Source organism: Chenopodium quinoa, unplaced genomic scaffold (assembly GCF_001683475.1).
Source record: "Chenopodium quinoa cultivar QQ74 unplaced genomic scaffold, ASM168347v1, whole genome shotgun sequence".
In the NCBI taxonomy this organism is placed as follows: domain Eukaryota; kingdom Viridiplantae; phylum Streptophyta; class Magnoliopsida; order Caryophyllales; family Amaranthaceae; genus Chenopodium; species Chenopodium quinoa.
Window position 1 is genome coordinate 747,428 of NW_018745080.1, and position 23,581 is coordinate 771,008.

A 23,581-nucleotide genomic window follows, 5' to 3' on the forward strand; every position below is an offset into this window, starting at 1 on the left:
CATTCAATCCTAAATAAATTCAGTATCATTGTTTCAAAAAATATAAAGTCAGTATCAATAAAAAAAATTGTATTATATATAAATATTTTGTTTTTCTTTTTACTCAGCATGATGCAACATTAAATATTTATGTGCAACCTAAACTCGGTATGAATCATTACTTTTTAATTTTCATCCTTTGTTCCTTGACCCATGAGATATTAACTCAACTTATCTTTCTTCCCTTTCCATTAATTCAAATCTTCCTATCCTATATAACATAATTAATATAATACATTAATACTTTAATTTGCCACCAAGCTTGACTAACAATGACAAAACTTTCAACATAATCAAATACATTAATACTTTAATTTGCCACCAAGCTTGACTAACAATGACAAAACTTTCCCACTTTATACACGGGCCATTAGCAATACGAGTATTTTATTTTAGCTTTCAAAATACAGTACACGTATTGGTCCTAGACTCCTAGCTAGAATTAATTTAACTTTTTTTACTGTATTTTGGAACTTAATGTCGCAAATGACAAAAAATTGCACATGCTTTCCCCCTATCCATCGGTTTATGTCAAAGTTTGCAATTATATACGGAAGTATTCACAAATCACAATCGACATAATTAATTAATTATTATGCCCTTTTCCCACATAGGCTTCACTTTAATTTTGATGTCTAAGTTTGTAATTAAATATCACTTAATCATAAATATTGTATATTTGGTTAAATAACTTTTTAAACATATATACATACCCTACTTTCTTATGTGGATCTTAATTATTTTAGTTGATAAATTTAGTAGAGGTATTGATTGTTAGGACATTGCCTCAGTGACAACTCCTGCTCTTCCTCTTTACATTGACTTCTTGCTACGTCACTACACGTACTAGCGGCATGTGAATTTGATTTTTTGAGGATAAGTTTTAAATTTACGAATCCTATTTTGAGGATAAGTTCTCCAATTTTAAACTTAGGGAGTGCTTTGTATTAACTACAAGTATAACTTATGTTATGTAATTGAAAATATGCTATTGTTTTTTTGTTTAATTTCTATTTGTCAATCATGTTTAATTTTTTACATGTATAGTTTACGGCATACATAATCATGAAATTAGGTAATGAAAAATACACATTACATTAACTTTATGAATAATAGTTGATATTACAATATAAAACTTCATATCAATATGAATCTTTTTTTTTTTTTTTTTTTTTTTTTTTTTTTTTTTTTTAACAAGATATCAATATGAATCTAAGAAAATATCACATAAGTTTGTTTTTTCTTAAATAATTATCGAGACAATAATAAATTTCATTTGCAATGATATATACGAAGTACTAGTAATAAATTAGAGTAATAAAATTTGCATATGTTTAGAAAGCCGCATAGGGATGCCAAATATGTAGTACGTGCGTATTATTTGCACTTTGCAGACAGCATTTCGACTTGTAGTGGCCGGTCGTATAATAAATATTATTTGCAGATCTCAAGGGCGGAGTGAGAATTCATCCTATGATATTCTGAAACCGGCTTGAAAGATTTAACCACTTAAACTATCCCTCAATCTCTCTAATTTAATATTGTGCTTGGCGTTGTTTTTTTGTTTGTTTTCTTTTTATAAAGTACTCCATATTAAATTGCTTGTATGTCTTCGTTAATATATTTGATCAAATATTCACTTCCTCTGTTGCTTTCTATTTTTCTCCTTATAACTTCTCTTATTTCATACTTGTATATAATTTTTTTACTTAAAGACTTAGAGTAGCTAGCAATAATGCGTTATTAATGACTATTTCTTGTCAATTTTTACACTTCATACAATGAAGTGGAGAGATTAATTAGGAGTAGTTTAATTAGTACCAAATAATGCCTAATAAAACCGTAACAAAGGGGTAATATAAATCGTACCTTTAAAGGGCACGATTCCCTTATCGATAAGTGTACCATACTGAGAATATCCCAAAAAACCATTTGCACTAGCAGTCCACAACCACACCAACGGGATACCACCAAGTTGTTGTGCAGCATCAAGAGTGAAAGGCATGACACAATCCAATATGATCATTGTGACTGGTGGAGAACCCGGGGAAGGATCATTAATAAGTCTTGAAACGAGCTCCTTAAAGGGCTCAAGAAAGTAATTCATAACCGCATGACATAGGGTAGGGATGTCTTGGGTAGCATCGGCATCAGAGGGAGGTAGACCATCAGGGATGGCCTCGAATCGAAACGAAGAAAGAACTTCAAGGGAGTTAGGTCCCCTAGCACGGAGTAGACGACGATGGTTGTACTCAGTGTTGACAAAGGTAATATGAATGCCTTTAGAATGGAGGAGTTTGGCTAGTTTTAGCATAGGACTTATATGGCCTTGTGCTGGATATGGTATGCATAGTATGTGTATCTTAGCTTGTTTTTCTCCTGCAAAACTACCCATTTTTTTTTTTTTTTAGTTTTTAGAGACTTTGAAATAAGTGGAAGAGTTTGTAAGAAGATTGTTATGATTGATTATTAAGGAGTTATGGCTATATATAGTAGCCTAATTAGTTTGGTGCTCACAGTAATGAAAGAATAATTTAATAAATTTTGGAATATTCTATTTGGTGGTCTCGTGGTTTCAAAAATTCCACATGGAAAACAAATTTTTTTTTAGTCTCTGTAGTGACCTCGTGGTTTTGCATATTTGATTATAGTGACCTTATTTAGGTTTATGGCTAACCTTTTTAGTTAAAATGGTTAACCTTTGATTTTTTTTATTAAAAAATTATTTAAATTATATTTTAAAGTAATAAAATTTAAAAAAAAATACAATTTTAATTTTTGTTTTTTAAATATAATTTTTTTTTAAATATAATTTTTTTTAAATATAATTTTTTTAAAATATAATTATATAATTTTATTATATATAATTTTTAAATATAATTTTTTTTAATTTTATTATTTTAAAATATAATTTAAATAATTTTTTAATAAAAAAAATCAAAGGTTAACCATTTTAACTAAAAAGGTTAGCCATAAACCTAAAAAAGGTCACTGTAATCAGATATGCAAAACCACGAGGCCACTACAGAGACTAAAAAAAAAAGTTTGTCTTCCATGTGGAATTTTTGAAACCACGAGACCACCAAATAGAATATTCCATAAATTTTTATTAAAAATATATACTTAGTACGTATATATAACACATGGTTCAAAATATACCTTATAAAATAACTTAGAAATACGGAATACTCAATAACCAAGAAATAATTTTTTATTTTTGATTCATTTTTTTATTTTTTTATATTTTGTCAAAAAAAAATAATCAAGAAATAATATGATTCAATCATATATTATTTATTTATATATTGTCTTTGAGTATTTGCAATAATTTTGGTTGGTGTATGAATATGGGTATCAAATAACCTACTAGGGGTACTTTTTTTTTTCAATAAAGTAGTATGGATTCAAGAATTTTGTCATTCAGATGGGGTTTTTTTTTTTAGAAGTTAATTATTATCCGTATTATTTTTCTTCAATAAATGTAATCTACGCCCTTTTTATTAAATCAGTGTACCTATTCAAATCTAAATTTGAATATGGCTATTTTCAGGTCAAATCGGATCAATTTTGAACACCTCTAATTACATTAAGGCACTGAAAAATTATTACGAATTTTTAATAAGCATATTTACAAGTAATCCCTAAGACAAGGAGATTAAGCTCAGAATGGAATATATATCTTGGAAGATCTTAGGCCCGAATTATAAAGAGAAAAAACAAAAAGGACAAAGGACATATAATAAACTTAAACCCATGCGATTCACGACGATTTTGCATATCTGCTTCTGATTAATTGATTAAAACCAAACACGATGATTTGGTGATTGCTGCTATTAAACTTTGGTCAACGTTGTGTGAAACTGTGAATAGCCCATGTTTTATTTTATTTTGCTTATACTTTAACGTGATTTTTGGTCATGTTCTTAAATATTGTCATACTTCGTAAACAGTTGCCAGTTAATTACTACAGTAGTAGAGTACTAGAGTTAGTAGTCTTAGTGGCAGATCCAAAGAAATGTTAACTTGGGATGCAAATTAATTAACAATATTTTGACAAGGTATTAACTTTTACTCTACTACGTATAAAAATTGTAACCCTACATTTACTTATCAAAGCAATATAATTATTGTTCTGCCAATGAATAATTAATTATCATTTCAACAAATTTTATTAAAAAATGACCTTTCAACAAAGCGGGGTACCAAACAGTTTTTTCCACCATATAACTCTTAACTGTTGATTCAATATTTTTCAAACTAATCACGTACTCCCTCCGTTTCAGAATGATGTTCCTGTTTATGTAAATCGATGCAAGTTTTTACCTATCTTTGACCGCAAATATCTTTAATCTCACACTAGCAAAAGTTATAAAAGTTAGATATTAATAATGTACTCACGAAGACAAATCAAACTAGATCCCACATGACTATATTTGTTCTTATAGATTGAGAGAAATTAGAAGATTCTCTCTTATTTTTTAAAAATCAAAGATTCTAAACAGGAACATCATTGTGAAACGGAGGGAGTAGTTGAGAACTCGTAAATACATTGATGCATCCTTAGTGATATGTGCTTAATGTCTAACAAAGGTAATGTTAATAGCCCATAAACCCTAATCATCCTTTTAGCTCAAAATCTCCCTTGTCCCTCCTATTAAATGTTAACATCGATCGCTATTTTTTCCTAGTTTTGAAGCTTCCTATGTTATTTTGCCTTAATTCAACTATGAATTTGAGGTACTAAAAATGACAAACCTAGGTCCTCTTCTCAATTTCTCCACCAAATTGCCTAGGGTTCATGATTTCTCCATCAATAATTTTAAGTTTTTCTTGTTATTATTTTAGTTGCTTTGTTCATTAAGTTGTGTTGTGCTCTTGGATTTTTGAAGAAGAATAGAAGATGGGACCTTTTATCACAAAAGTGGTTCCATCATTTTTACAAAGCTGAACTTTTCATAAAAACATGCTGCCAAAGCCCAACAAGCCCATAATTCACCAAACATATTAGTCCTACTTGCTTGTTATGCCATATATTTGACTTGACCCACTATTATACAAACACACTATTCATTACCTCTAATTCAAACATACCTTAATACAATATCATAATAATAACTAGAAGTATATTTTTACTCAAGATCATTTTTTCAGTGGAATAAACACTTGATTCATCAATTGTTCCAGATTCAAGCATGATGATCCAGTAGGCATTGTTGATTCTTCAGCTAATTTTTTCCACTTCAATGCATTCTTACGCATTTCTTCACCCTTTTTACCTTCCATTAATTCAATCACTTGCCTCTCAACCTCGTCCCTTTTAACATCTTTGTCTATCTCCATGCCCGTGCCCCATTTGTTGCAAAAATACCAACAATTAGTTTGTTGCTCGGCGAAAAATGGCCAACAAAGCACAGGCTTACCCCCACATATAGTATCAAGAGTCGAGTTCCATCCACAATGTGTTAAGAAGGCACCCGTGGCTTGGTGGTTTAACACCTTTTCTTGATCACACCAACTAGCTAACATCCCCCTATCTTTTGTTTCAACTAAAACATCTGATGGAAGAATCGCGGAATCACCAGTGACAATATCCGGTCTAACTATCCATAGAAACGGATGTTTGCTATTTGCAAGCCCCCACGCAAATTCTACTAGATTTTCATTTGTCATGGTTGTGATGCTCCCAAAACTTACATACAATACGGAATTTGGCTTCATCGAATCGAGCCATTGAAGGCAATGCTTGTCCTCTTTCCAAAGATTAGACCTTAGAGACTTGATCCCACAATCACCATTATTTTCATGTAGGTTCATGTTTTGTTTTATTAGGAAATGTAAAGGTCCAATGGTGTAAATAGGACCAACCATTATTTTGGATATGTCGTTGAGAACATCTTGTTCCAATGCATCAAAAGTATTGAAAATTGCTGGTGATGAAGATTTGCAAGATTTTTCTACAGAGATCATCAAGAGATAAAGCAATATGTCATCTTCTTCCATGGTTCTAATGAAGCTTGGGATATCTTTTAACCGTATGCCTTCCATGCTAGGGACCCAATCAACGATCGCATCCAAGCAGCCATTTGTTAGGTAATTAGGATCTGCAAAACTTGATAAATTAGTGACACTGTACGTGGGATAGAGGAAGTACACAATATAGACGACTTTTACAAAAACATCTACCAACTCCCAGCGTAAACACTCCTATTTCCATTGGTGACTTTAATGCCTTAATGATTGATTATGTGACATCTAATCATTGCTTTTAACTATTTTATTTTCTTAAATTAATCGCATAAAATCACCAAACGCACAATATTTAAGGAACGTAGGGAGTAACTGAACATTATATATGCATGGCCTTGTTTTGGTAAGTGGCTTTTCATTAGGTTTTGCCTTTTAGCTTTTTATTTGATCAAATAGTCGAAAAAATTGTTTGGTAAATGACTTTATAGCCCGCTGAAAACAAAGCTTTTACGCCAAAATTAAAAATAAAGTCGTTTGGAGCAGCTCTTGGCTTTTAGGTATCTAAGTTTCTAATAACATACATACGTCAATCAATTATACCAAACAAGTTTTTAAACACAGTCGAAAGTCAAACAACCAAGAAAAATGGCAATACAAACAGCCAGTCAAACCAGCCAATGAAACTAGTCAACAACTAATCGTCAACAACAGATTGCCAAACAAAGCCCATATGTATGGGATTGGATGATTGATCGCCTTTAATGGCAATTAATTTAAGTTCCCTCCCTAGATTTCTTAACATGCGTGCCATTTAATAAAGCTATCAATTCCTAACCCAACCCAATAACTCAACCTAAATTCAAACCTGAAGTTATTGAGAGAGAACATGAACCGACCCGAGTCTGAACCCAAAGTTATTGAGAGAGAATCTGAACTCAGCCTGACCCGACCCGACCTGACCTAAACTCGACCCTCTATTTCATAATAATCGCAACTCCTTTGACCGGCATACATGTCGTCAATGCACAACTTTGACTATTAATATTTGTAATTATATATTATTAAGAAGTATAATAGATATGATTAATATAAAGAAAATATAATAATTAAAGACTAATCCAAAAATATTTTACATAGCAACATATGTTTTTTTTATATAATGGTAAAAAATATAGTCAAAGCAAGCATATGAATAGTGTGTGCAAAAGTCAAAGTGTTGTGATTATTATGAAACGGATGGAGTAGTTTTTTTTTAGCATGATCTGATATCTAACCCGAATCTGACATGTTGGCCCAAATTGATAAGTGTAATTCATTATTAATTAATGTACGGAGTAGCAAGTATAGTGGATAAAGTATAAACTTTAAATTAATGCTATGGACTACTTGCTACAAGCTAGCAAATCGAATTTATAGTAGATAAATTAAAGAGCAAGGATATAAACCTTTGAAAGGCACAATGCCCTTCTCAAGAAGAGGTCGATATTGGGCATAACCCAAGAACCCACAAGCGCTAGCAGTCCATAGGAGAACCACGGGCAAGTTCCCAACCTCTCGTGCGGCATCTTGAGTGAAAGGCATGATACAATCCGATAAAATATACGTGACGCGAGGTGAACCTGAAGATGGATCATTAAGCCTTACGAGAAGTTTCTTGAAAGGCTCAAGACAATAATTTAAAACAGCATGAAACATGGCAGGGACATCTTGGGTTGCATCGGGATCCGATGGTGGAATGCCATCCGGGATAGCCTCGAATCGAAAAGACGATGGGAGGCCATCTAGGAAGTTTGGACCCCTTGACCTTAAAAACCGACGATGGTTAAACTCGGTATTGACAAAGGTTATATGGAAGCCTTTGGTATGGAGTAATTTGGCTAGGTTTAGCATGGGGCTTATGTGACCTTGTGCGGGAAATGGGACACAAACTACATGAACCTTAGCCTCTTTTTTTACTTCAATTAATGAGCCCATTTTTTTGTTTAAGTAGTTTAACTAGTCACTTTCACTAGGGAAAGTTATACTCTATCTATTGGTGTGTGTGTTATGATGTACTAGTTGATAAAACAAAGTCCATTTATATAGAAGTTGCATACACTGTTTATACCTCACTAGTATTGAATTAATTGAAAACTGTATTTGTATGTTTGTGATACCTCTTTTACTAAAATGGTTAATTTATCTAGCAAAAATATTTACCAACATGACTATTCGTAAATTCTTATTCCAAAACTAGTCAAATAATTGACTAATATGGGAATTTTCAATTGAACCATAATTATTTAAATCCCTTTACGTAGTCCATACCTCTTTGTATTTTTTTTATTTTTTTTTGGTGTGTGTAATTTTTTGATTATAAATTTTTAATACCCCCATATAATTTATGTTCAAATTTAAAGAATTAAGATCAAGCCATTTGTTACAGACTTTAGAATACTTATATATATTCAACATAATATATGTGTGCAAATATGCATAGTTTTAATGTTATTAAGTCATGCAAAACAAAAACGCACCCATATAGGGACTAGGAAAATCCATCTCTACTTTACTTCCAATCCAAAATCTTTTAGCTAGAATTAGATGGAATAACAGAGGATTATATGAAGAGGTTAAAGGGAATGATGGGAATGGCTGTGTAGGGTAGCTGTGCGCCTGTGCTAGGGTTGTTTGCTAGAGACGGTTTATCATTAAAATAAAATAAAAAATAAAAAAAAAATGTTCGTTTGGTATTGTTGTAATTTTCTTTTTTGGATTTTTTTTTTCTTTTGTACAATCATGTGATATATGTCATTTAATTAGCAAAAATTGGTAAAATTTATTAAAATCATGATAATTTTAAAAACTGACAACTGAATAGTGGAAACAATTTTTTTCTAGTTTCCTTATTTTTGAAATTACTTTGTAGAATTTATAGATAACCATTTCCAATTCTGTACAAAATCCAATATAAAAAACAATCCCAAAAAATTGACTAGTTTTGAAATTACTCTGTAGAATTTATAGATAACCATTTTAAATCCGGTACAAAATCCCTTGTACTGTTAGAAATTTTAGAGTGTATGTTGGAGAACCCTCTCCAAGCCCGCGGCCAGCCATCTTCAGAAACTGAAGAAACTTTGCATTTCCCTCTGTCCGCGCCTGCGGCACTTCGGCAGTTGCAATTTCTTTCGTTCCTCTTAATGAAAATTGGACGAAAGAAGGAGAAAGGGATTCTCATATTTTTCAGTTTTCTTTCTTCCCCAAAAGTTCTCTCTCCACACTTTATTTGAAGAAACTTGCAATCTCTTCATCTAAACCTCTATCATTTTAAGTTTTCTTTGAGAATTTGATCATCTTACTACCACTCTTAGTGCTAAGATCGTAGTGTTCGTCTATTGTATCTCAAAGTGAATTTCCAGTTCAACCCAAGCACCGTTGTGGGGGAAATAATCGCTTTAGGAAAGTGTTTACACGCCTTAGACGAGTATCAAGTATTGAAGACTCACTTGGTCCTTGGTATTCTCATGTTCTTGTTGGATTCATTGGCTTGGAGTGAGGTAAGTGTATAACTTTCATACTTGTAGTTTAGTTTATTTTCATCTGTGATTTTCATTCTAGACTTGTTTTGCTTAGATTGTAAGTGTAATTGAATATATACGTATATTGTTATTTTCTTATTTTCCCACATTTTCATTGTACTAGAGTTTGTACAAGTAGGAGTATTTCCTAACATGTATTCCATACTTTCTAACAAAAATATCTATAGTATGTGTCTTGTGTCTCTTGATCTCTTGTACTCCGTTTAATTTCTAAGCATAACAATTTTAACGCCAAGTACTTTGCTGATTAGAATGGACCGGCCGTATGATGCCATCCCCTTTCGACAGCACCTCTGCAAAAGTTGTGGCTATTAATATGGATAGCTAGCTGCCATTTGACTAGTAAGAACGTAATCTAGCTAGTTACTAGCTCAAGCATTTACGTCAATTAACGCCACTCAATTTGTATCTGATCGATAAGAATCACGGTTGGTGTAGTAGTTGAAAGCTCTCCTTTCATTTATGCTTAGGTGTATGGTTTTCATTTCTATCAAGAGGAATCCTTAATTTATCGTCTACTTGTAAGTTGTAACGGATTGGACTTTTTCAAACCATAAAGAAATTTTTTAAAAATTCAATAAAACTAATAAACATAGGAAATATTAGGCAAGTTAATGGAATATTTAAAAAAATAATGGAGCAAAACTAGTGGGATGATGGGATTACATATATGCAATTGATAATTTGATTTAAATTAAATGTCTGGAAAAGAAAAAAAAAAAAATCAATAGAAGAGTTTCTTGACCCTACGAGTCTATGACATTTCATATTGTAATGGTTAGTGTCAAAGTTACAAACAAATAAACTGGCCTTCTTCAAGACAGTGACTAAACTAATATAAGGTGGATTTGGTCGTACACTCCTATTACTCTTACATGAGATGGACCTCCCTCTTATTTCAGGATGAGATTTAGTTTTAGTTTATTGTCCTTTTCCTAACAATGAGTTAAAGTAAATCGAAAACATTTTCTATGATATGAATTTACGCCGTTTGATCAATAAAATCTAGATCACGAATTGGGGATCAGAGTAATTAAATAAGAATTGGACTGATTCCAAATTGGGCTTTGGCATCCTGGTATTTGGAGCTTTGGGGCAGGCCCAAATCTCTCATAAGTCACAAAAAAAAAGTAAAAATTTGTTATCGAAATACTTCTTATGTTATTTACATGCACCGTTTTGATCAATGTATGTGCTTTATATGTAAGATGAAATATAATCAATGAGTACTTGTTAGAATCGTTTCGAAGCACATTTTCAAATATCAACTTTTTATAATTTATACTTATTGGTAATAAAGATATCATTAGTCAAATTGTACAATTATAAGTGTGTCAGTCAAACTGTATTACTTAAATAAAAACAGAGGGAATATATATCACACTATTAGATTTTTAAATTACAAAAACAAAATTTTGCATGAACAACTTAAAAAACAAAGGTATTGTGACAATTCTTGTAATAATAAACGCTTCAAATTCCTGTAAAAATAAAAGACAAACAAATGCTAGTAATTCAAATTCTTGAGTAAAAAAAGTCCAACAAATCCGTAGTAGAAATCAATCAAATTACTATTCAGAAGATTGAAGCACTTTGATAACCTTGTCCAAATTGTTGTAAGAAGACCCATTTGGAGCAGTTACAGCCTCATGTGCTAGCCTTTTCCACTCCATCACCTTTTCCTTCATCTCCTTCCCTTTCTCTCCATCCATCAATTCTCTGACTTGTCCCTCAACTTCACTCCTCTTCACATTCACATCGATCTCCATCCCAATACCCCAACTATTGCAAGAAAACCAACAATTAGTCTGTTGCTCCGCGAAGAATGGCCAACATACGATTGGCACACCATTGATCAAAGTCTCTATTGTCGAGTTCCAACCACAATGAGTCAAAAACCCTCCAATTGCAGGATGAGTCAACACTTGCTTTTGATCACACCAGCTTGTAACAAGTCCCCTATCTTTCGTATTCTCTAGAAACTCCGGTGGGAGAACAGCTGAATCTCCGATGACTAAATCAGGTCGAGTAATCCAAAGGAACGGCTTTTCACTATTAGCAAGTCCCCATGCAAATTCTATTAATTGGTCATTAGTCATCACAGTAACACTTCCAAAATTTACGTATACCACAGAGTTTGGCTCGTGGGACTCGAGCCATTCAAGGCAACGTGTGTCCTCTTTCCATAAACTCGTAGATATTGCTTTTGTTTTATCATCATTGCAATCTTCAATGGATTCGAGGAGTTCCAACGGACCGACAGTGTAAAGGGAAGGGAAATCGGAGGAGAGAGCTTCAAGAACATCGTGTTCCAACACATCATAGGTGTTAAAAATGATCGCGGATCCTTCTTTTATCTTGCTAATTAGCCGTGTAATGTAATTGACCATAAAGTCATTAGGATCTGTAGTTCTTATAAAATTTGGGAGATCTTGCATTCGGATGTCCTTCATTGCAGGTACCCAATCTAAGATTGTTTGAAGGTCTCCATTTGTAGCGAAGTTTTCATCTACATAATTTAAAATTGTACACACTAAATTAGACAATTTCAAAGCCGAAGCTTAATTCAATGCACACACAAGGTAATTAATTAACTACAATAAGTAGTGTTCTAGTGTGTATCGCGTCATTCATTAGTATTAGGATCGGAGTCATCGGACCCTATGTAGCTAATAAGCAATTCTAAATTTACGGAGTAGCAATTAAAGCAAATGACAGCAACTTGCACAAGGTGAAATTTATGTACTCTGGCAGTCTGGCATGCATCACATAATTTTGGGGTTTGCATGTAGACTTTTCAATCACTTGTATATTGTTTTACAGAAATTCAAAACGCCATTAATTTTTATTAATTAAAATCATACTGCACTTAAAATAGATAGTTAACGACAAATAAAAAAAATAAAAAATTAACAAAATCAAATAAGAATTAGGGAAGGACTAAAGATAATAACACACCTATCATTATCTTGGATTTTGCATGTGGACTAATCATTCACTTTTGACTTTGTGAGAGATCATGAATATAGAACTACCTAATTAATTGATTGCTCCCATTTTTCTATTAATATTAATAGCATGTTTGGTTAGTGTATATTTTAAATTGGAGTTGCTTCAGTTAAATCATTACTATTACTAAATGTTTGGTAACAATTATCTTTATCTAAGGTAAGGGATTGCACCCGATCTTTACAAAAAAAAAAAAAAAAAAAAAAAGGTAAGGGATTTCACCCATTTGTTACCTTACTAAAACCTACGGTAACAAATACTCTTACCCTCAAACACAAAATGATTTCTTTCTATAGTTAAACTAAACAAATGAAAAAGTAACGGTTAATTAATTTCTTTCTCTCCTGTTATTTGTTTCTTTTCCACTTCATTTCCCTTATTCTAACCAAACACTCCCCTAAATCTTAATATTCACGGGTACTCAGTTTGTCTCATTTTAGTTGTCAACTTGTCATTTGTTGTACAGATTCTGCAAGGTATTTAGTATTTAAAATGGTAAAAAAGAATAACGAAACATCATTGTTAATATATAATGGTTATAGTCTTTTAAATGTGCTTTTACTGTTACAGTATTATTGAAAATAATTTGACACTTACTGTATTTTAATTTGGAGCCCCAAATTGAAATTTTTGACAACCACTACCTCTATACTAGAATAATTGATACATTTGACATTTTTTTAATCAGTTTTTATCATCTTTTATTGCTATAAGATAAAATAAAGTTTTATTACATCTTTTATTGCTATAAGATAAAATAAAGTTTTATTAAAAACTTGTTATTATAATATTAATTATACATTAAGATAAAAAAAATGACAACTCATCAAAAAGAGAGTAATAATGTCAAAAAAGTACAACATTTAAATAAAAAGAGGCATTGTATTTTGGTTTACCCATAAGACGTATTATGAGACAGAGGGACTAACAATAAAATATTGTCAAAGTTGATAATTAAAGTCAGATGAGTTAATTATTGTGAGGCGGAGGGAGTATTATAAATGAGTAGATGACATAATTGAATATTTTATATATCCCTAGTCGCTACCACCACAACACAACTCCATCATACTCCATCAACTCCATACTCAAAGGAGTATAAATTATATTTTATTCCATAGTTTTAATTCAAATATCACTTAGAATATGTTATATTTACCTTATTTTTACTTATTTAATATTTTAATAAGTTTAGAGTAGGTCAGTGTAGGAAAAATAAGTTTTTATGAGAGTTATCCAAATTCACATTATACCTAAAATAAATTTTAATAAGGTAATAAGATAAGTTTCATTAAGTTTGGATAAGTTCAAATTTAAATAGATACCCATAAAAAAAAGGAAAAATTCATGGGAATAATCCCACCTTTGGGCCGTTCGTTTTTAATAATCCCACATTTGGATTATTTTTTAATAATACGACCTTTACCCCAATTCTTTTTTAATTGTCCCGGGTGATCAGTAACCGGTTGAAAAGGTAAATTTTTTGTTTTTTTGGTTTTAAATAAACGTGTCACTATACAATTTTAAAAAAAATTAAATCAATAAACAAAATTAAAAAAAAAAAAAAAAAACAAAAAAAGGCAACCCAGCCACCTCCTCCACAAGACCCAGCCATTACCACCACCCCAAACCCCCATCCACAACCCAGCCCTATCCCCACCATAACCACCACCTTAAACCCCCCACCCCGAACGCAACCACCACGAACCCCCACCCCCCTCACTCCCCCACGCCGATAAATCACAGCCCCTTCCCATCCTTCGAAACTGCAGCCCCTCTCCCATACCTCGAAACCACCTCAAACGGAAACGGATAACCACCCTAACCCCAAAATCAGATTTTTTTTTCAAAGGTTTAGGGTTGCTGTGGACAATGGCGGCAGGGAGGGGGTGGATTGCTCGGATTTCAGAGGGAAAAGGGGTTGGGTGGTCGGATTTCAGAGGGGAAAGGGGTGGGGTGGTCGGATTTCAGAGGGGAAAGGGGTGGGGTTGTCTGATTTGGGAGGGGAAGGGGTGGATGGTCGGATTCAGAGGGAAAGAGGTGGGGTGGTCGGATTTCAAAGGGGAAGGGGGTGGATGGTCGGATTTGAGAGGGGAAGAAGGTGGGGTGGTCGGATTTGAGAGGGAAAGGGGGTGGGGTGGTCAGATTTGGGAGTGGAAGGGGTGGTTTCAGGTGAAGGGGGAGTGGGGTTGCGGTGGTTTCATATGAAGGGGGTGGAGCTGTGGTGGTTGTTCGGTGGTTTTCGGTCGGGTAGGAGAAGGAGATGGTGGTTTCCGACTGAGAAGGGTGGTGGCTTGGGCTGGTTTGTAATTAATTTTTTATTTTTTATTTTTTCTTTAAATAAATTTAACTTTTTTTTTAAATTTTTTTTTGACCAATCACAGGCCGCGTGTCATGTAACCTGTTATATTAGGTTACATGACCGGTTAGGACCAAATTAAGAAAGAATTGGGGGTAAGGTCGAATTATTAAAAAATAATCCAAAGGTAGGATTATTAAAAACGAACGGCCCAAAGGTGGGATTATTCCCATGAATTTTTCCAAAAAAAGGATCAGAACTTTTTTTTTTGACGGAATAAGATCAGACGAATACAATATACCCTTATCGGCTACAATAACTAGAGATACTAATTAGTGGGTCAAACACTCAAACCACATCTAGTCCAAATTCATTTTCTACCATTGAATGTATCCACAAATCCGAAATCAGACTCGGGTCTGAGTCTAGACATGACATCTTTTTTACCCTAAAAATTAAATATTTATTGTTGTTCTTCTTACAGAAAATACAACAATTAAAAATACTTTAAATTTACATTGTGAATTTGTGAGCAATGAAGAGCATAATTACGAAACAAAATGATACCCCGTAGTTATATTAATGATAATAGTACTTCGTGATGACTGATAAATAAACCTTTTGAATATAAAAAATATTTGATCTAATCCGATATCTTATGCACTAATTTTTCCCATCCAATTCAATTTAAACTTTATTTCCAGATGTGAGCTTGACTTTTTTATATTATCACTTGAATTAATATGGAGCAAGCCATATTTTATCACTTTGATAAACAAAACTTGCCCCAATTCAATTCAAACTTTGGCGGAATTGGATCTTCATTAATATAATGCCGTGCCGTTTTATTCATAAAAAAATAATAATAATTAAAGGAAAAAAAAAAACTTGTTTATCAAATGGCAAAATTTTGCCTAGGCGCAGCATGCTATATTTTTCAACTTTTTAATAAATAAAAGACCCACAATTGTTAATTTATTTATAATTTTGTCATTTGATAAACATATTTTGTTTATCAAAGTAATAAACTTGTATTTTCTCATTAAGATGTGCTAGCCATTAAAAAATAAAATTTTAATAAATAAAAGACCCACAATTGTTAATTTATTTATAATTTTGTCATTTGATAAACATATTTTGTTTATCAAAGTAATAAACTTGTATTTTCTCATTAAGATGTGCTATGTAATGGAAAAAGCCATTAAAAAAATAAAATTTTCAAATTGTTAATGTCAAGTTTTGGTCTCTATCTAATATAGTTAATTACGTGCATTTAATTTCATTCTATACACAATACAAGGTACACACGAAGATCTAATAAAATAAAAAAACATACTACCTCCGTTCCATATTATTTACAATGATTTGATATATTCTACCCACACTTATCAAGTATTGCAAATAATATGAAATAAATGGACATATCTCTAAAACTATGAACATAGGATTAAACAAAAAAAAAAAAAAAAAAATTGATGAGAAATTAGTGAATGAAGAAATCCATGATTACATTACCTTTGAAAGGAAAAAGTTCCAAGTCAATAAGCTTTTGGTACTGAACATAACCCAAAAAACCACAAGCACTAGTAGTCCAAAACAAAACATCAGGAATTCCAAACTCAACAGCTGCATCAACCGTAAAAGACATGGCACCATCTGAAACAATACAGCTCACAGGAGGCACATCGCCTGCCTCATTGAGGCGGGCGATGAGGTCCTTGAAGGGTTCGAGGCAGTTGGTCTCGGTGGAGGCGCACAGCGAAGGGACATCCTGTGAAGAATCAGCATCAGTAGGGGGCAACCCATCCGGTATGGTTCTAAAACAAAATGATGGGCGATCAGCAAGGGCCTCAGGCCCCTGTGATCGCAGCAGACGATTGTGATTATACTCGGTGTTTACGAACGTAATGTGGAAGCCTCTAGAGTTGAGGATTTTGGCTAGCTGTAGCATTGGGTTTAGGTGACCCTGCAGCGGGTATGGGATGCATACAGCATGGGGTTTTTGCCCTGATATTAAAGCCATTAAAACTAGCTAGTATTTTCTGTAAGCTTGTTTAATGCTTATTAATAGAGATTATTGAACAAATAATGTTAAGTTGGAACTTTTTTTTTATAGAAGTTGTTGGGTGATTATAGTATACTTCGTATATACTATTTCGTTATAATTGAAAGCATCACCCAATCAAGCATGCATGTTGTTGCGTGTGAGTATGCATGAGACCAAGGATTATTTCAATTTGTTAGAATTTTTTAATTTGCTACTATAGGTAAGGGGATGGAAGGCAATAACTGGCCAAAATAACATAAAAGTCAACCCAACTCAATAACTACAATTTAAAAATTATTTTCGTTTGGTAATATCCGTAACTAATATGAAACTGATTATTAATATGGTTTAAATTACAATTACTAATCGTAGCACAAGTACGTCATACTTGTTCATTTATGTTAAAAAAAAAAAAAAAAAAAAAAAAAAAAAAAAAAAAAAAAATCTTTCAAACACGTAGAGCCCAAAAAGTTGATGTAAATATCAAGGCTCAATTGATGATTCTAATGTAATTTTATGACTTTTAACTACCACAACTTTTTAAAATAGACAGCTGAGATTATTTGTTTTTTAATTTATTTTTAATTAGTTATTTTAATTAAAAATAATTTTTTAATTATTTAAATATCTTTTTATCTTCTAGAAATTATTTTCTAATATTTTTGAAATTCTAGAAATATATATATATATATAATTAAAGATAAATTAAAAAACAAATAATCTCATCCGTCTATTTTAAAAAATTATGGTAATCAAAAGTCATAACACTGCATTAGAATTTTCAATGCTCAATCCAATAACATTAAACTCGCATCTTATAAAAGTTGTGGACCATCCAAATCACTAATTAGAGGCTAATGTGACACTTTGCAAACTATTTTTAATGAATCATAATTAGTTGCTATATACGGAATTAAAATTATTGTAAATTTATCTTTAATCTCATATGTATTACATTAGATCCGGGGCATGGGTCGGGCCAACAACTGGTTTATATCAATAACTTACTTGATAGAGTATAAATACAATTATGGGATTTCAACCATTAATTTAATGGTCCTCTAAATAGGTATCAACAACCAAAGTGGCAAATTCACGGGTTCAAATCTCATATGCTCTCCTTTTAAAGTGGAACTAGCATGTGATCCGGGCATTGCTCCGGGTAATACTTTGAATAATTTTTTTACTTATTTTGAACGGTTTAAATGATTTGTAAATATTTATTTATTGTGAGCAGAGGCGGGGTTATAAATGCTAACACTGAAAGTGGCTCGGTGCAATTTTGTTAAATTGGGCCCTAAATTTTTTTTTTTTAGGAAAAATATGTTACTAAATTCAAAAACCGGGGTCCTTTTATAGTAGTTTCACTTAGGGGCCCTGTGCGATCGACCACCTTGCACATGCTCAGAACCACCCCTGATTGTGAGTATATTAGAATACAATAGAAAAACATAAATTATAAATTATTTTGGATTTTTAATTCTACATTCTAAGATGGTAATACACATGTGGTTTTCATTTAGTGAGTTTTGGTGTTCAAACCTCTTCATATGCATTTTTATTTTATAATCTCAAGGATAAAGATTGTCGAATGCATGCTGAAGTGGTGATACTAAAGTTTTTGAATGGTGACGTGGCATGATACTTGATTAGGGGGTTTTCCCCGCCCAATCAGTGTACACCACGTGGACCAATTAGGTCCTGCCAAGTGTCCTCCAATCGGGCTTCTCAGGGCCTGCCACATGGCACACAGCCATTTGTCCACCATGGACCAGTCATGCCATGCCATGTGGCCTACTGATTGCCAACTTGGAAGGAGGCCACCTAGGTCCACTTCCCGAGAGAAGCCCAGTCAGATCTAGGGTTTACCAAAAACCCTAGAATTAGGCACACATCCTAAGGCTATAAATACAGTAATTAAGCCTCCATTTAAGACTATTCAGCAATGATTACTCTCACCTAGAGAAGTATAAACACACTGATCACTCCTCCCCTTGAGGAACTAGATCTCCAATCTTTACTTTTCCGCACTTATTTACTCCTCAAACAAGTACTAACTTGATCGTCGGAGGCGGAGCTTCCACCACCCGCAATCTCAGTTGATTTGCAGGTACGGGCGCAAGGATACCAGTCCCGGAATTGTAACTCTCCCGCGGGACACCGAAAAACCCCGAAACAATACTGGTATAAGAAGGGGTATACATGGCACATACACATTTTTAAAAATACCTTTTAATTTATAAAATATAGATATCTAACATTGGAGAAGAGGAAGATCGTAACCATACCATAATACGACTTCAACCATTTACTTAACCTTTTGATTGTGTTAATCGGTATCGCTATTGTTTCGGGGTTTTTTGATGTCCTGCGGGAGAGTTACAATTCCGGGACTGGTATCCTTGCGCCTGTACCTGCAAAACAACGGAGATTACTTGTGGTGGGAGCTCCGCCTCCAACGGTCAAGTTAGTACTTGTTTGAGGAGTAATAAGTGCGGAAAGTAAAGGTGGAGGATCTGGTTCCACTAGGGGAGGAGTGATCAATGTGTTTTGACTTCTCTAGGTGAGATGATTATGTTGTTTATGGAGGCTAATGACATGTTTATATAGCCTCAAAGTACGTGCCCGATACTAGGTATTCTAGGAAAACCTAGGACTGATTGGGCTTGCCTCGGGAATTGGGCCTGCGATGGCCGTTTTTCAGGTTGGCGGATAATGGGCCACATGATGTGACCTGATTAGTCAGTGTTGGACCTCTTAGGGTGACAAGTGGCGGACGCTGATTGGCCCACGTGGTGGACAGGTGGCAGGTCCGGATTGGTCCATTTGTCATGGGTAATTTTACCCTAAACAGCTATAGTTTTAATATTTTAGTTTAATAAAATCATATGATATAAATCATATTATGTATTAAAATTTGGTCAAAACCTAATAAAATTATGATAATTTAAAAAACTAACAACAAAATAGTGAAAACTACCTTTATCTTTTTCCTTTTTGATTTTTTTATTTTCAACAAAACTGAAAAATAAAAACCAAAAAATTATCATGAATAATCCTGCTTATTTTCTACTCCCTCCGTGTTTAAGTAAATGAAACATTTTGACTTTTTAGGAGTTTTAAAAAGGTTAGTTGATTATATTAAAATAAGTGGATTGCTAAACATCGCCCGCAAATCTCCACATAAAGCCCACAAATCTATATTGAATTTACCTTATTGCCCTAAACCTAAAATATAAAAATCTAACCCATACCCACACTCTAATCACCCGAAAATACGGCAATATTGAGGCGGCAAGGCAAGGACTTGGCGGCCACAGCGGCGGAGGGAAGGACGGCTCACGGTGGCAGGGTTTTTTTTAAAAAAAAAATTTAAAAAAAACCAGAAGAGGTGGGGCGCCTGGCCAGGACGCCCAGCCCCTGGTGGTGGCATCTGCTCCGGCCGCCGGAACTAGGGGCTGGCGTCTGACCTGGACGCCTAGCCACGGTTGTGGCGTTTTCCAGAGGCGCCACCGCTGTGGCTGGGCGTCCAGGTCAGACGCCAGCCCCCTGGTCCCGGCGGCCGGAGCAGACGCCACCACCAGGGGCTGGGCGTCCTGGCCAGGCGCCCTACCACTTTTTTTTTTTTTTTTGTCTAATATATTTTTTTTTTGGAAAATCAGAATTCTTTTGTTAATGTTTAATATTTTTGTTTTATGTGTTAATGTTTTTATTTCTAATGTATATATATTTTTTTAAATCAGAATTTTTTGTGTTAATGTTTAATTAAAAAAAACAAAAACTTTAAATAAAATTTTAAAAAAATTACAAAAAGTATAAATAAAATTACAAAAAAAAAAGAAAAAAAAAAAGAAAAAAATAACAAATTACAAAAAAAAAAAAATAAAAAAAATTACAAAAAGTAGGGGTGGCGTCTGGCCAGGACGCCACAGCCATGGTGGCGGCGTCTGGCCAGGACGCCACAGCCATGGTGGCGGCGTCCTGACCAGACGCCACCCCTACTTTTCGTAATTTTTCCCCCGGATTATCTCGCTTTCCGGCGACGATGACGGCTCTTCGGTGACCCTCGGCGATCCACTCCAGCTCCACATTCTTCGTGAGAGTGAATTACGGTTTCGGTAAAAATTAGAAAAAGGGCAAAAGAGTCAAAGTAAAAATATTTGTGGGCTTTATGTGGAGATTTGCGGGCGACGTTTAACAAATCCCTAAAATAATAGGTAGCGAAGTGTAAATTTGAGGAATGAGAAGAGAGTAAGGGGTTTTGTGGCGATCATTAGATAGTAGAACCAATTACATTATTCTAAAGGCAAAACTACTTTCTAAAAAGAAATTAAAAATAGAAATTTAAAAAAAAAAAAAAAAATCTTATTGTTACACAAAAATAAGGTTTGTATCTAAATTATGACTTTTACTTTACACAAATTATTATGTATTACATGTTTAATTATTTTCTTTCACATATTATATAATATTTAATACTTTTTAATATTGAGGTTATACGTAATATTTTATATCAATTTCTTTAGTAAAATTTATTGTCGTTATATGTATTGCGCGGGGTTTAATATATAGTATTACTAAAATTAGTAAGAATATTATTGAAAATAGAGAATTTACTAAAAAGAAAACATTTTATTTATTTAAACACAGCCGAAAAAAAAAAATGTATGATTTTTTAAACAGAAAAGAAGTATAAAGTTGCTGATTTGACGTGCTTTCCTATAACATTAGGTTGAATTGAAAGTGTCTATAATCTCTATTCACATAAATTAAAGATAAAAAAAATAAAGTCGTCTATCACACGTTCACATGAACGACTTCATTCATTAATTTTTTGGGGGTGCGAACGACTTCATTCATTAATTTTTTTGGGGGTGCAAACGACTTCAATCTTTATTATTTTTTTATGGGGTTCATTCTTTATTATTGTATAAAGTAATTTTCTAATGTCCTTAATTTTCTAATGAATGATTGCCTTCTCATTTGATTTGGTTAACATTACCAATAACGTTTTATATGTTCTACTCCCTATCCTTCGTTACTTTTTCCGTTTCTATTTTTAGTGTCTCAAGAATTTCAGTGCCATTTCAGACATTTTTGGGGCCCGAAGCAAAAAACTTAAATTTGGGACCCCAACCCTAAACTACAAAGTGTATTTTATACATAATTCAGCAATAAAATATATTCCCCTTATATTATTGGATTATTAATATAAATTATTTAGTTTTTTTTTTTTTTACCACCGTTTCAAAATATTGATGGGGCGTCTCAAAATTTGAAACGAGAAAAAAGAGGGCAATAATATACTCCTTTTATTTCAGAATAATCACAACACTAACACAGATGTCAATGTAAAAATTTGGCTTTTAATATTTTTAATTATATATTATTAAGAAGTATAAGGATCTTGGTTCGCTATTTATGGCATTTCCACTGTAAAAAAAACCTAATCCCGCAAGGCTAAAATAATGAAAATATATATAAATATTAATCCAAAATTTTTACATGACAACATATATTTTTTTATATATTGGTGATAAGTATTGTCAAAGTAAGCACATGAATAGCATAAAAGTCAAGCTACATATTACGATTACACAAATTCTCCAAAAGGCCAGGTGTAAGTTAATTTATTGTAAATCGGGTTAAAGTTATCTTAAAAGTATGTAAAGTTACCCTTTATACTACAAAAGTTATAATTTTTCCAATAATAAATTTTATTTTACAAAAAATTATAATGTATTAGATTAATCGTAATAGCCTTTATAGTAATAATCATGAATCTATAAGAAATTATACATTAAAACAGTATTCAAACCAATGGCAAATTAAAAGTTACCTTTTAATGGGTTTAACTTTTTGTAAAAATAGCTAAAGTTAATTACACCATTAGACTGATCGCCTTATAATAAAATTAACGTACACCCGCTTTACACAAGACTTATTGTTACAATTATCACTAAATGGAAGTAGTTAAAGGTTATTATAAGTTTCAAAATTTTCAATAAGGTAAAATAAGTTTAGATAATTTCAGTTAAATTCAAATAAGTTCAGAGTAGATAAGTTCTAATAAGTTCAAGCCAGGTCCAATAAGGTGAAGAGAACACATTTTAAAAGAAAATATTCTAAACGTTAAATCAAAGGGGAACCAAAAACAAAATAGAACCGAGGTAGTTTGTGATCTAATGAGTATCAATAATCAAACCACTACTAGAAAACAGGCAAATTTCGATGGAAATATTTCCCCGTCGGAAAGACTTTGTTTTCCGTCAGAAAACCCGTTTCTGATGGAATTTCCGTCGGAACCGGTTGTCGTAGGAAAACGACCTTGTTTGACCGAATTTTCGTCAAAAACACTTTTCCGACGGAATTCAGTCCGTCGGAAGAGATTTTCCGGCCCTTAAAGTCTGTCGGAAATTTTTGACGGACTGTATTTCGCCGAAATTTCCGACGGAACTCCAATGAAGAAATTAAAAAAATACCCACCGCACAACCGCTTCTAGCCCCCGCTGCCACTACGCGTAACCAACTTACCCACAAGACGCACCACCTTAACCCAGCAGATCCACCAGCTAACCCTAACCCACCACCTTAACCCACTTAACCCGAACCTACCCACCAGACCCACCACCTTAACCA

At 33.1% G+C, this 23,581-nt stretch overlaps 3 protein-coding genes across 3 annotated transcripts; all 3 read right to left on the bottom strand.

Moving 5' to 3' along the window:
• Positions 1-1,870: 1,870 nt before the first annotated feature.
• On the bottom strand, positions 1,871-2,434 carry LOC110709560 (7-deoxyloganetin glucosyltransferase-like). Its single transcript, XM_021887779.1, has one exon. The coding sequence runs from the start codon at positions 2,432-2,434 to the stop codon at positions 1,871-1,873; it is 564 nt and encodes a 187-aa protein (XP_021743471.1).
• Positions 2,435-4,972: 2,538 nt separating this feature from the next.
• On the bottom strand, positions 4,973-8,060 carry LOC110709654 (7-deoxyloganetin glucosyltransferase-like). The gene is made up of 2 exons (XM_021887870.1): positions 7,452-8,060; positions 4,973-6,140 (listed from the first exon to the last, which is right to left on the bottom strand). The coding sequence occupies exons 1-2, from the start codon at positions 7,978-7,980 to the stop codon at positions 5,179-5,181; spliced, it is 1,491 nt and encodes a 496-aa protein (XP_021743562.1). The 5' UTR covers positions 7,981-8,060; the 3' UTR covers positions 4,973-5,178.
• Positions 8,061-11,031: 2,971 nt separating this feature from the next.
• Positions 11,032-17,468, bottom strand: LOC110709655 (7-deoxyloganetin glucosyltransferase-like). Its single transcript, XM_021887871.1, has 2 exons — positions 16,411-17,468; positions 11,032-12,096 (listed from the first exon to the last, which is right to left on the bottom strand). The coding sequence occupies exons 1-2, from the start codon at positions 16,916-16,918 to the stop codon at positions 11,159-11,161; spliced, it is 1,446 nt and encodes a 481-aa protein (XP_021743563.1). The 5' UTR covers positions 16,919-17,468; the 3' UTR covers positions 11,032-11,158.
• Between the last annotated feature and the right edge of the window lie 6,113 nt (positions 17,469-23,581).